This window comes from Ambystoma mexicanum, chromosome 5p (genome assembly GCF_040938575.1).
Source record: "Ambystoma mexicanum isolate Mex_15411 chromosome 5p, UKY_AmexF1_1, whole genome shotgun sequence".
In the NCBI taxonomy this organism is placed as follows: domain Eukaryota; kingdom Metazoa; phylum Chordata; class Amphibia; order Caudata; family Ambystomatidae; genus Ambystoma; species Ambystoma mexicanum.
Genome location: NC_090930.1, coordinates 701,125,003 through 701,138,874, shown reverse-complemented (window position 1 = coordinate 701,138,874; position 13,872 = coordinate 701,125,003). Strand labels below are relative to the sequence as shown.

At 42.8% G+C, this 13,872-nt stretch overlaps 1 protein-coding gene across 1 annotated transcript in view; it reads right to left on the bottom strand.

The window, feature by feature from the left end:
• The window catches only part of LOC138481142 (gamma-aminobutyric acid receptor subunit gamma-4), a 2,457,252-nt gene that overhangs the window by 46,922 nt on the left and 2,396,458 nt on the right, over positions 1–13,872 (bottom strand). The window contains exon 8 of the mRNA XM_069613069.1: positions 4,393–4,595. Within this exon, the coding sequence (XP_069469170.1) occupies positions 4,393–4,595 (203 nt within the window). The remainder of the gene's footprint in view (positions 1–4,392; positions 4,596–13,872) is intronic.

Here is a 13,872-nt window from a genome sequence, read left to right as displayed (position 1 = left end):
ATCGCCATTGTGGTAGTTTCAAAGATCAAGGGCTAGTATGGCATTTGGTATATTAACCAGCTCCCCCAATGAGGGTACACATAAAACAGCCTCTAGAGGAAAGGGGAAGCAAAGCTGTTAAGCGTGGAAAGAGGGCGCAGATAAAACAAAAAGGTGGACACGTTGAAAAATAAATGTTTGCATTTGGGATTGCGTGTATATATTCATGTTGATCAAGACAAAGTAGATCGTAGATCAGGATGGTGGACATCAGAAGGGTCAATTCTAAGGCAACTGAAGGAGAAGGAAATATATATATAAGTAATTTTCATATTGTTGAATAGGTACTACTGAAGATAGTGTGTCATTCTGTGATGTACTCAACATTTGCTCAAATGGACCTTTGAAGTATTTTGGTCATTAATACTTTGCATTTCTTCCACAAAACAAACTCAACATTAGTATTTCTGTAAAAGCCAAGTCTAGTGGCCAAGTTAAGAAGAGACTGTGTGACAGGAAAATGTGGAAGGAGAAACACGGGGGAAGATGTGACGGGTGGGCCAAATGTTTGTCTTTCAATAAACAGTGAAAGTCTGACACCATTTTGTGTGAAATGTTCTAGTGATGTGTGTTTTTATTTGGCACAGGGATAGTCAGGGGCTGAGACCTTCAGCAATGCCTGGGTGTCATTATTAGCATAGGTGTGTGTTGAAACAATGCATAAGGGTATATTAGAACAAACACCCTTCTACTAACACCCTCAAACACAATTGATTCTATGGACTTATAAGATGGGAGGATTTGTGAGCACTCATAAAGAAGGAGGGTTTTGATCTTTCGCTCCTCTGCCTGGATGTTCTTGAGGTCTGCTAGGAGCATTGTGGGCATGTTCATAGTGGTGTGGGAGCCTGAAATCCCTGTGAGATGAGGCTGGTTTCTACTGCAGGTTAATCTGTATATGACAGTCTAAGTTGATTCTCCTCACCTGGGCTGCGATGACCTTATGTGATGAATCTGGACAATTTGTCCCTTCTCCTCAGAGGGGAGGACCCCCACCCCTACTTGGAGACTAGAGAGGTGAGCCCACTATGCAAGACCCTGCCTAGGGTTATGAGCAAGTGGGACCTCACTGGAAGTGACACCCCTCTTGGGGACAAGGACTCCCATTACAGAGCAGAACTCCCAGTACAAAACATATTGTCTGCATATTAAGATGTGGAAAATACTTTAATATCGCCTGTAACAACTATATTTCACAACAATCCTTCTTTACCTCTATTGGCAACAGGTATTTCTGAACACAGCCTGAATACCATGGACAATGAAGAAGGACACAGATGTATTTATTCCTGTGACAAGTATAAGAAGAGAGTCTCCTATGGAGGGCGGGGAACAGCTATGCAGAGGAGAGCCTTTGCAGCATCAACGTCCTGGAGAGGTGAAGCTACAGTGACAGAAAGTAGGGTGAGGGAATCACTGGCCGAATGAGGAATCGATGTTGGAGAGGAAGCAGAGACAGAAGGACACCCGTCTCATTTGGTGGTGCGACGGCAAACAAGCTCTGGTGGCCAGTAGACAGGTTAGAGACACTGAGACCAGATTTTATGAGGAGCCCCGAACTCCGCACAAGTTGGACCTTAGCTACTGAGACCAATAGCCACGGGAAAGCCAACAAGGTTACAGGGAGCCTGAGAAACCCGACAGAGAGCATACCACTATGCGGTACGAACAGATTGATCAAAGTCTTCAAAGGCCAACAAGGTTACGGGAGCTTTAGATACCCAATGAAGAACTACCAGTACAATGTATATTGCAAATAATGGCTGGGAAAGCTATTAAGGCTACAGGATCCTGGGAAACCCAAGTATGCAAGCACCCTATGAAAGCGGGCTTGAGAAAGATACAAACACTGCGAATAACGGCTGGGATAGCTATCAAGGTTATGGAAACCTGAGAAACCAGAGTGTGCAAACACCCTATGAAAGTGGAATTGAGAAGGATATGAACATTTTAAATAATGGCTGTGAAAGCTATCCAGGTTAAGGGGGCCTGAGAACCCATGTGCACTAAAACCCTTTGAACAGGGGAAAGAAAGAGACATGAACAATTTGAATTAGGCTGAGAAGGCCATATCATTTACAGAAGTCTAAGAGAACAGGGTGGACAGCCGTTCATTGTGAAATAACTTGGGTGAAAGAAAACAATCTGTCTGAGGAGTACAGGACTTTGGGAGAATCCCAATGCTGCAAAGGTGGAACTGGTTCTACTTACAAGAAGTCCTGAAGGAATGGAAATGTTCACATCAAGAGACAGCTTTCTTTGTGAAAAGGAGACAGTGAAAGCCGTGACTTGATACAAAGACTGGGGAGAATATTGTATTGTGTAAAAATTATCTTTGAAAACTGAAAACAAGTCAAGCATAGGTTTGGCCAGGCATAAGCCCTGCTAAGGCTATTGAACAAAGTCCCCGCTTTTCCTTTTTAGTTAGGAATTTTCTAAAAGTGGTAGGGCCAGATAGTTGGATAGGAATCGGACGAAAGATCTTTAATTTGGACTTTGATGTGCACCTTACCTTTTATTTTGCTAGCTAGGGAACCTCCCTTATAGTGATAGGGCTATTTAGGCATTTTGGTTTCTTGAACATGACCTCAAATTGCCTGAGTCCTTCTTCTGATTCACCACACTTGTCATGGAAAAAGGACTGCAGCAGGGTGAAGTGGTGACTTCTTTTAATGACAGGAGTATTACACACATGGAATATTTGTTTATGTGGGTGTATTGTGGAGTTCTACATATAACGATCCAGCTGCTTCAAAGTGATTGTCAGCCTTTGCCAAGCCAAATTACACTAATACTAAACAACATAAGAAAACATGACATAACATAGCACAACATAACCAGTGGGAAAGCATAACCAGCAGTAAGTCCAACATAAAAAAGGGGTTTTGATGGGGGAAGAAAGACACTAACAAACATATATAATGACACAGGTGCTAAACTCCATTAACATGATCACATGCAGTCCAGTAACACGATACAAATTGGGAAGGGAGAATTTAAAAAAGCAAAACACAAGGTAGACGCACAGTTAGGCAGTGAGAGAGAACGCATAAGCCCAAAGGAAAGGTGGGGGAAATCCCCCATAAAAGCAAAAAAGCAGGTGTATATTAAAAATCACACACTTAAGTTAACATTTCCAGCAAATATGCATTTAGGAGCACATCATATACATCCTAAAAGAGCAACATTGCAAAAATATTCCCAGAATACTAACATAACATGGGGTGTTACATAGCATTACATAGATAGCATATAACCCCTAACGCAAGCATAGTTTGCGTAGCTTGGTATAGCACAACAAAGACTGCATAGGGTTGCATAGCACAATGTCCGAGACTGCATAGGGTTGCATAGCACAATGTCCGAGCAAAAATCGTGGTATAGCAGGGCATACTAGACAAGTAACAAAATCATCCAGTATTACAACACCTTTAAGTAGCAGGTCTCAAATGAGACATTAGCGTTTGTGGTCAGAAGAGGGGGATTTTTTGACAAGGGATAATCCCAACCTGACATGGGGCCGGAGTACAGGGCTAGAAACACCCACCAACCAGTAACATTGTGTGACAAACTCACTTCCATCCACCAAGCCCACACGATAGTAGTGCTATGTCATCACTAGGTGGGAACACATGTGGGGCCCTTTGCTGCTCTGAGATAAGGTGGTAACTGAGATATGTCCAATCATTTAAAATAGTGTCTTGCAGAATATGCAATTATGTGTGCCTTTTCTGACTTTCTTGGAGTGTGAAACGTATATGAGACGTTTAGTTTACTTAATTCTAGGTAACCTTAGAAGTTGCTGTACTCATTGTGAACGGAGTATAACATAGGGGCAACGTGCTAGTCTTGGAAGGAAGACCATGCAGAGCAACAGAGGTTCACATCCCGGAACCTACCTAAAAGCTATACCTTGGTGCCTGTAATTGTACATGTTTGTGATGTTGTCTGCCTTCCTGTAAGTGGGATTCAAAAATTGCAATCCTCTAAGTATTCTCTGGGATACTGACATGTGAGCAAAATAGATTGCTCCTGCTGGCATGATTTGTTGTGCTCCCTGCTTAAAATTGGAGACCGTCCAAAGGTCCTCCTGTTTTAGGCTATGTATATTCAAAGGCAGACAGCTCTGTAGACCAACTTCAAGTAAGAGCATGGCAGTACTTTTCTGCTGCAAACTCACACCATCATTGTTCCACCATAACAGTATCACAGAAGGCTGGTTTTGGTCAGGCAGTAGAGTTGGGGAACTGAGCGAAACGCATATGTGTAGATTCAAATTGCCCCTTCAACCACGCCTGTCCCCTTTCCACCCCAGAAGAGTGTGATAATAGTAGTGTAAATACTAATCCTCACCATTTTGGATTTCTTGCTGTCTTCTGCCGAAGGTTTCTTGTTCCCCACCAAATAATTAAGCGTGGCATATTCCATCAGAGCAGCGAAGGTGAAGATGAAGCAGACCGAGACGAAGAGGTCCATGGCAGTGATGTAGGAGACCCTGGGCAAGTGCTTCCTGGAGATGGTGCTCAGCGTGGTCATAGTCAGCACTGTAGTTATGCCTGTAGGAAACAGCAATCCATTAATGAGACACAAAGACTCCGGAGTGTGCAGTGCAACCCCTGTCATTGTGCATCCCAGTGCACAAGTCGCCTGGCAATGCAGACTTCCTGATTGCCAACATGCATGATATTCTAGGTCAGCACAGCCTGTGGCAATTAAACACACTAGTCCCAGTGAATTGCATGCATTGATCAGTCGCAGCAGCACACAACATAAGTGCATTAAGTTAAAGTCTTGATTAAAAAATAAAAAAATAAATTGATGAAAGGAACAAAAGGCAAAGTAACATACGGCACCGTTGGAAACCTTATGTCCAAACATGTTCAACCAAGGTAACTGATGCGAGGGATATGATGGAAAGGGGGGAGTACAGATCAAGGATTGTTAAGAATGACTTTGGAGCATGAAGCCTTTTGATATAATGAGCGCTTTCACTTTGAATACAATTATCCAATTTGATTGATTTCTTGTCTGATTTCAGGGATAGATGATATCTAGCTGCACGATTCATCTTTCTGAGGCAGCACTCACAATAGTTTTGGGAGCCTAAGCTTGCTGATGGGATTATCATCAGATTTACAGTTGCTATTAATATGATTATTCATATTTGGAATTCTGAAGAGGAGGAACGCATACAAATGAAGCATCAAGGGCATTCCTTTGATTTGGTTGATCATTTTAAAGTACAGTTTAATGAACTCTACATGACTGACATTCTCAAATTAAGCCTTTTCTTAGTTATGGCCATAGAAAGGGAACATAATTTTGCGTATATCTAAATTATTGCCTTAGGTCTCTTATCTTCATCTGTAATAAATAGGCTCTTAAACAGAATCTTAGAAACTAGGGCAATCGTCAGGAAACTGTTCAGACTGGGTTGGAACATGTGTTCATGGGCAGTGATGCTCTTCATTAGAGGAATATTGTGTCAAATACTTTGGACTCCTCCCCTGAGTTAACTTTTACAGGTACTGTTCTGGAGTTAAGCTGCCGGCTTCGGGCTTCAGTGGCCATTCTTTATGGAACCTTAGCAAAAACAATTCCAGACGGTCGCAAAATATCCTCTCATCTTATAAAGGGTATCATTGTTTTGAAGTGAAGAGTTTGTGGAGGTTATTTTATTACAGCTGTGATATGAAAGTATTACCTAATGCTGATTTATAGAATCAGGCGTTTTTTCTGGATTGTTTGACCTTACACATAACATAACAGGTATATCCTTAGAGGGCGCATTCCCCACCAGATGGACATCTTCGTGCTATTGACAGATAACAGATGTTTTTTATTACCCAACTTAATGCTACTCATTTTATCAATCTTGGAAGGATAAAGGGCTGAGCGGACCTGCTGGGATTCAAACATGTGACCATGAGTTCAAACATAGGCCTCTGTATTGAATGCAATAGTCTGCTGAGCCACAGAGCCAGCTTCAAAGAGCTAACTTCGCATGTAGACTGCGAATACTCAGAGTTTCAAAGTGCAATATCATCTCAAACCTATAAATGAAGATTGGTTGAACTAGTTGATAATGTTAATGTAGCAGTTATTTAATAGTTGCTCCATCAGATGATGGTATCTGTGCATTGAATTGAAGAAAGACATTTGTCTCGGGAGTATGGCTCAGGAGCGACACACGCGCCTTCGAAGCAAGACGACGCAGTGCAACACAGGTTCGATCACTGTGCCTGCGCTTAGAAACCCCTAGGTATTAAGTGCATTATAAATAACCAATTACATGTACCATAGTTTGTCTTTTTGATTTTAGTCAACTGATGAAAACATAGTTGCATTTCTGATGAAAGAAAGGGTTATATGAACAATAAAAATATGACCACTCCATTGATGAAAAGGCACATGTACATTTATAGAGTCTGGCATGGCATATAATGCATCAGTGCATACATGTAGACAAAAGAGCCCTTTGCATTACCTCACTCTCATTCTTTGCAAAAACATGTTTCCTGTATTATTATTATTACCAGGCCAACCACCCACCCACCAGAGGTTTTTGAATCTATAATGAAAATAAAAGGCCCCCTCCAGTGTACCTCCTTCCCAGCCACCTCTCAGTCACTTACTGTCTACCTGCCACTATCCTTCAATGAAAACATTAAGAGCATACATCTGTCTATCACTAACCTTAATAGATCTGCCCAACCCATCATCTCAGAACCCAATACTGACCTCTCCTGCCTTGCCTTCAAGCCTGCATCTGTGATTTACATCATGATTACAAGAATACATATGATGGCGTAATTTCATTTAGTATTCCTTTTCCCAGCTAACATCATCCCAGACAATATCTCCTCCCTTGCCCCTGCCATGTCCGCTATAGTGAACCTGTCCTTATCCATGCCACCCCTCTTAAGGAATACTGTGTCACTCTGCTACTCAAAAGAACAAATGCTGACCTGAGCTTCTCAGCTAACTACCCCCGATCACTACCATTGCCGTCTTTGACAACATTGTTAAAAAAGCAGATTCAATGCACCTAATGAAGTTTACCTAAAGCTGAAATCGCCTCAATGATAACGCGTCTGATTTCTCCCCCTTGATAGATACTGAATCTGCACTACTGTTCGTGAGGGAAGCACCCCTGAAAGCTCTTGACACCAACCAGCCTGCAACCCATAGCTTCCTTGGCCCGTCATCAACATTTGCCATGGTGGACTATGCTATCCTCCCTAACCACATAAAACAAACAGTTGCCATTGAAGGCGTGGCACTCAAATGGATTTCTCTGTTTCCTACTGAAAGTCTGCATGGGTCCTTCCTTCTGTGGCAACTCCTCTTTCAATCTGGAGGTGCTTCAAGGTTCTATACTTTCCCTTTTGTTCATCAACGTCTTCCTCAAACCTATCACTGTTACTATTTCCCCATTCACCAACACATTTCAAGGTTATACTGATGACATGCAAATTACCTTCAAACTCGCTCATCCTTCTCCTAACTTCAATGCCTTCTCAAGTTGACTACTAAAAATCTAGAACTAGATGATCAATAATAGAATTTGCTTAAATGTGTCTAAAACAGAAATCATACCCTTTGGCACTTCCATTCCTACTGCACTTCCTTTTGTCCTGTCCTCTATGCATCCTCCTCTGCCCCTCTACAACAGCCTGAGGAATCGTAGCATAATGTTCAATCAGATCTTTTCTTTCTTCCACCAGATCCAGCAGATCACCCTAAAAAGCCTTGTACTCGGGTGCATACTCATCCTTTTGACTATGCTACAATGAGTTCAGAACAGCGTTGCCATGATCATATCTCCCTTAGACTTCTGTGAAAAGCCTTTTACCGTGGCATTCCCAAACATTAAACCCAACAACGACCAGCAGATTCAAAATAAGGTAAGCTCGACTGTCCAGGGTCTGAGGGCTTGAGACCACATCACACAGCACCTGTATGCCCTGCTCTGCCTCCCAATACCAATCAAATTCAAAACCATCCTCGACATATACAGATCTTCATGGGAAACAGACCAGTGTCCCTAATTGCTAAGATTAAGAGGTATGTGTCACCAACAACCCTTTGATCTTCCACCACCACTCAGTTTCCCCTTCAGGAACAAGACATGGTGGGAAACAGCACTCGGCTGGCATTCTCGGCTGGAGTGCTCTCCCCAAGGTTTGGCATCAGCAGAGACACATCCCTGCATCAGCACAACACTAAACAAATGTCTTCCCTTGTTTCTGGATATGGTGCCTCCAGTTTCAATTCCTAAGTCTCCCTCTCCAAAGTTACCCCCACCCACCCTGCTGCATCCGCCCCTTACTTTTTCTGTTAACATTTGAATATTCTATGCATTTTGTTTTTTTTTTTATTTCACTGTGACTGGTCATCTTTTGTTACCTGTTTCACTCTTGTTAGCCCTTGATCATTGTAAGCACCTTGTTATCTGACTGCACTGTTGATCTGTCACACGCATTTATTTACACAATGGGCCAATTCACAGAAGCGTTTTATAATGGCAAAACCCTATTGGAAAACGCTCTGTGAATCAGTCCCATATTGTCTACCCTGATTTGCAAATGATCCTTGGTCCATCCCCCTCTCTCTCTAAATCTGGGGGGTGCTACAAAAAGGCCTTGGTATATATTGTGAACGGAGGACAGCACAGGGCAACCCACTGGTCTTGGAAGCAAGAGCACGCAGGGAAACCGAGGTTTGAATCCCGGATCCGTGCTTAGAAACCAAACTCAGGTACGGTATTAGGTGTGTTATAAAAAAACAATTAAATAAATAAATACAATACAGTTGTGTCCAAATGGAAGCGAGAAACAGCATAGGAGTATCTATATTCCCTCATACCCCCCGATGTTGCCCCCATATACAAATTGTCCCATTCACCTTTAAACTTTCTAATTGGGTCCTCCTTCTCTCAGGGGTTGGTTAAATCTGTTTGGAAGGGCGTGCCTTCAGTTGGGAAATGGAAGCCAAGTGCACATTCAAATAAATCTTCACTTCCCGTTCCTCTTCTGGTGCATGATAAATCCAGCAGGAATCCATTTTAGGGGTGTCATCTCAAGCGATAATGATCCGTCGTGCCTTGCTTCTCTGCCAGATCTTGAAGCAAGCTTGCACCAGTTCCAGTGCCTATCATGCACCCTTCTTCCTGCATTATATCATTGCAGTGCATTACAGCTGTGAAGAGACATGCATACAGCGACATATGCAGATAAATGCACTTGTCTTAATCGGTGTGGCCACACAGTCATCGAGTCTTCTCCACTTGTCTGTGCCTTTGCAAATGCATGCAAAGAAAATATCTGTGTGACTAAGAAAAACTATAGCTAATACATGATGAAAACCCGTAAAAGCGTTACCTGGGGAAGCTGCTTTTAAGTCACATCCCTGGCAACATATAGTCGTTCTTACTTGTCAACCTTTATATGATGTTCACAGGCATAGGAAGAACTGTATCAGTGAGCCGTCAAATGCGTTCTATAGTTTACAAAAAAGAAATCTAAAAAGAACATTAGATCCAAATGATTTAACAAAAAATGTGTTAGTCTCAGTCAAACTCGCTTAGCATCATTTTCAGGGTGAAGGAGCAGATATAGCTGGTGAGTCCATCTATTCTAAAGGGACCACGAAGATGGTATGGCAGGGTTGTTGCACCCTGAAAACATCCTTCAGATCTCTCATAGTTTCAGAGTGTTTGAAGCTCCCATGCACAATTCATTATTTGCTTTGGTACTTGTTCATGCAGATGTGCCACACTGCATGCATCTGCAGTCATGGATCCAGAATTCTCCTGCCATAGCAAGACCCTGCCCTTTCCCCACCTTGCCCTGGGTGCACATGGATAGTGGTAGGATACTCTAACACCTTCATGGATGCTTTGGAGGCTGCAGTTACTGTTTGTTCTCCAGCCTAAGTCACTTGAGCCCATTACAGTATCTTGTTCTTCTTGGGATCTGCCATGCTACAACCCCAGAGGGGAAATACATGTTTCAATTATACTCATTCTCTACTTGTGCTGGATGCCAACTTTGCACCGGAATGCAGGCAACAGCTCCAAGCTGACTAGGCAAGCTTCTTCTTCTCAATAGTTCTTTGCTGCTGTCAGGTTCTTGGTTATAGTCCTCAGAATGCTCCTTTCACCACTTTCTAAACTATCTCAGGTTCCACACTATTTGGCTTGGCCCCCTGCTGCTCTCTCCTCATACTGTTATTATTGCTAACTGACACACTCGCTGGAATTGCTGTATTTACTCCAAAACCTCTGGCCTTATTCTTCCTTCAGTGACCAGTCACAAGGTGGCATCACTACTCCCCTATGAGGAGCCCTTTCCTATGAGGCTAGGGAGGTGTGACTGCTACCCTATAGCCCCCAGCAGTGGTTTAATGTGGGAGGACCTCATGAGGAGGGATTCCCCCTCTGGGGAAAAGGATAATCACCTTGGGTAAATCCCATTGCATGCTGTCATTCCCTGACATTCTCTAACCATCCCCTATGTTCAGAATTATTACATTGAAGGCAGACCAATGCATTAGTGTAACCTTGGAAATAAAGCCCAAAGTACTAGGAAGAGGAAACACACAGGAGACATAAAGATACAAAGTACAAAAAGCAACAATGGACAATCAGATGTGGCAAACCCTGCCGGGGAGTCATTTACATCCATGAGAGGAAGCAGTATTAGCCAATCTCCAATGCACAAGATTCCAATCCTGCTGGTGGACCAGTAGGAGAGGGTCACAGGAAAAACATCAGTGAGCAGCGGTGGGAGTTCTCCATCATGTCTGTCAGTGCAGACCAGAGCTCACAACTTCAAAAAGGAAGTAAGCTGAGCTGTGAAGGGAGATGCCATAATGCACGTCCTGACACAGAGAAAACTCTGAAGAGCTGATGGAGCTGATCCCGGTCTCATGAAGCCCCAATGGCGTACCAGATTTATGGGAGACCTGGAGGGGATGTAGGATGCAGGAGCGGGCAGACGAGATTCTTGAATAGCTTTCCCTTGACCAAGTGAGACTGAACTAGTTATTGTGTCAGTCGCCAGTCCAACAACATGTCCTCGTTGTTTCAGTGGCAGGCAGAAACATACTGACCACTGTGGTAGGGTTAAGTACCCTACCACAAATACAAGCAAAGTCAGGGACCAAAATCAGAGCCCAAGAAGTAGCACTGGCAGAAATAAGACTGCAGATCACCATAGAAGGGTCAGGGTCTCTACCACGAACAAAAGAAGTGTCTGGGACCCAAAAGCAGATACTGAAAGCATCAGTGGAAATCTTCCTTGTCACAGTGGGAAAGCGAAAACCACTGACCAACAGAGAAGGGTCTGGGAACCCAACAATATTTGGGACTTTTAAAAAAACAATCCTGAGTGACAAAGCGTGCATTGAGCTGTAACCAGTGAAAAAGAACTGTACCAAGACATAGCAGGAGAAAGTAGTCATTCTCATGGTACAAAATCAGGAGCTTTAATAAAAGCGCATGGGGAAGGGAGTCATTCCCCCTGGCCTTGTTGTGAACTGTGCCAAGCCATATCAAGTGAAGGGATGCATTCTTTTGGTCCCAAACTGAGCATTGAGTTGGAGACACTAAGGTAAGGGAGGCATTCCCCATGCATTTACTGGAAGTTTTGCAAATCTACAACAGAAGGGAGCCATTCTCCTAGATGTGACAGTATAAAAGACAGTGAAACCCACAAGCTAGGGAAAGGGAGTAATTCCCCCGGGGACTTTTGTTGTGCGAGAACATTCTTTTGACATTATTTGAGAGGCAGGAGAAGAGAGACATTCTCTTTGAAGAAGATATTTTCTGCTAGTTTATATTTTTGTTGTAGTGTGAGGGATAGAAGTAGGTTGTGACACAGAATGAAGGAATTTAATTTTACAGACATACTAACGGGCCCTTTAGTACTAGTTATGAGGTGTGGAAATCCCTGTTAGAAGTTGGGGATAGTGAGGACCTTTTTCTTAAATAAATAAAAGTCTATAACCAAAACCATGCCTCCATTGTGTCAGCTTCCCTCTTTGATGTCCTTACAATCTTGATAGGTAGTGGCAATTGATTAATGTGGTAGTTATGGCTGTGATTCGCTGGGCCCTCATCACTAATTGAGGATCCAGGAATGGGATGGCATTATGTGTCCCATCCCCCGGCATATGTGTTTCCCTTTGTCCCTAGTTTGTTATCATGTGTTACATGTTTGATATTAGATTTTCATGACCAGGTATATCTGTCCACTATATTTCAACCAAGCAGCATCAATATGGTGGCCTAGTCAACCCATGATATGGCTCTTTACTGTGTGTTGTTTGTATTAATTCCTTAACAAGGTTAATACATATGTGCATATCATCCTTTGGAATCACCATGTTTGGGAATGTCCACTCTCTCTCACACTCCAAATTGTGCTCCACTCTGAGGCATATTTAGTTTTTTGGCATATGATGCAGCACTCACCATGGACTTCAACGTAAGTGACAGAATCATCTTGACTACCTTGTTTCTCATAACTCCCCTAATTTGTTGTGGTGCCGTGTGTTGTTTCTCGGGACACATCTAACCAGGCAGTCTCCTATTGGGGATCCCTCGCTATTGCAAATGTGGCAAGCATTAACAGTGCTCAGCCCAAGTGACCCTTCCTGGAGGGGTTGTTATGGGATTGCTGTAGGATGGTAATGGGAAACTGTTTGAGCTCTGAAGGAAACACCATATACCACCTCCATTGGTTGCATCACATAATGGGCATCTTCCTTTTGCCCCCTAAGTCACAGTCTTCCTTCATGGCTGCCTCAGAAATGGCTGTCAATGCATACAGACCAATATGTTTAGCGATTTGATGCTAAAACCTTAAGCCCTCTTGCAATATATTGCTGCCTTGTATTCCAACACTGCAACATATTTTAATCTCCATTAACGTAGGCCACAGTTAAACTGGCGTGCAAGTGAAATACGCCCACCCACTATGTCACAGGTAAATGTTTTAGAGTCATGCTTGTGGATTAGAGAACACTACTTAAACGTTCTGATTCCAACTAAGTAGTTAAGGGATGAAGCCTATAAATGATATCCTTTTACGCTTAAAAGTCTTACAACGCATTGTCAGCATGTATCTATTTTAGCATTGACAATTCAGCAAAACAATATTTAAATGAATTCTCTTAAAAAGACGTGCTTGAATCCAGATAGATCGACCATATACAGTTACAGAAAAAGATCCTGGTGGATAAAAATTTTAGGGCAAGAATTATTTATTTATTATCTGATTTTCAGGGACAAGCATCACATTGCACCCAGGATTTCTAACTCTTTACTCCAACTCTCCTGTTCTATCTATGCTCAGCTCTTATCTTCTTTCTATTCCTACCCCTCTGCTGCTGATTCTGGCTTTTCTCTTGACTTGAATTTCCCCTCCATACGCTTTCTTCTTCCAATTCTGCTTTCCCAATTCCTTGCTCCAATTATCTTCTCCTCTCTTTCTCTCTGCCAATCTCTCTGCCCTTAGTTGCCCTTCTCCGTCATCAATCTTTCTTTGTTGAGACCTTCGGTTCTTTGAGTCCCTCCTCTTTCTCATGGTCTTTTCCCTTCTCCCCTCTCCTGATGTTTTTTTCCTTGCTTTCACATGGCCCTGCTACCTATGTTCTATCGTTGGCACTAATAATATGGTGTATAGATGCTCTATATCCTTCTCCCTTTCACCCCTGCCTCAAGCCTCCTCAACCTCTCTCCATCTTCTTAGGCAGCTTCTTCGTAAAACTGAGCATGGCTGGTGTAAGACCCACCTGCTTGCTGACCTTGCTTCTCTCTCCTCTCAA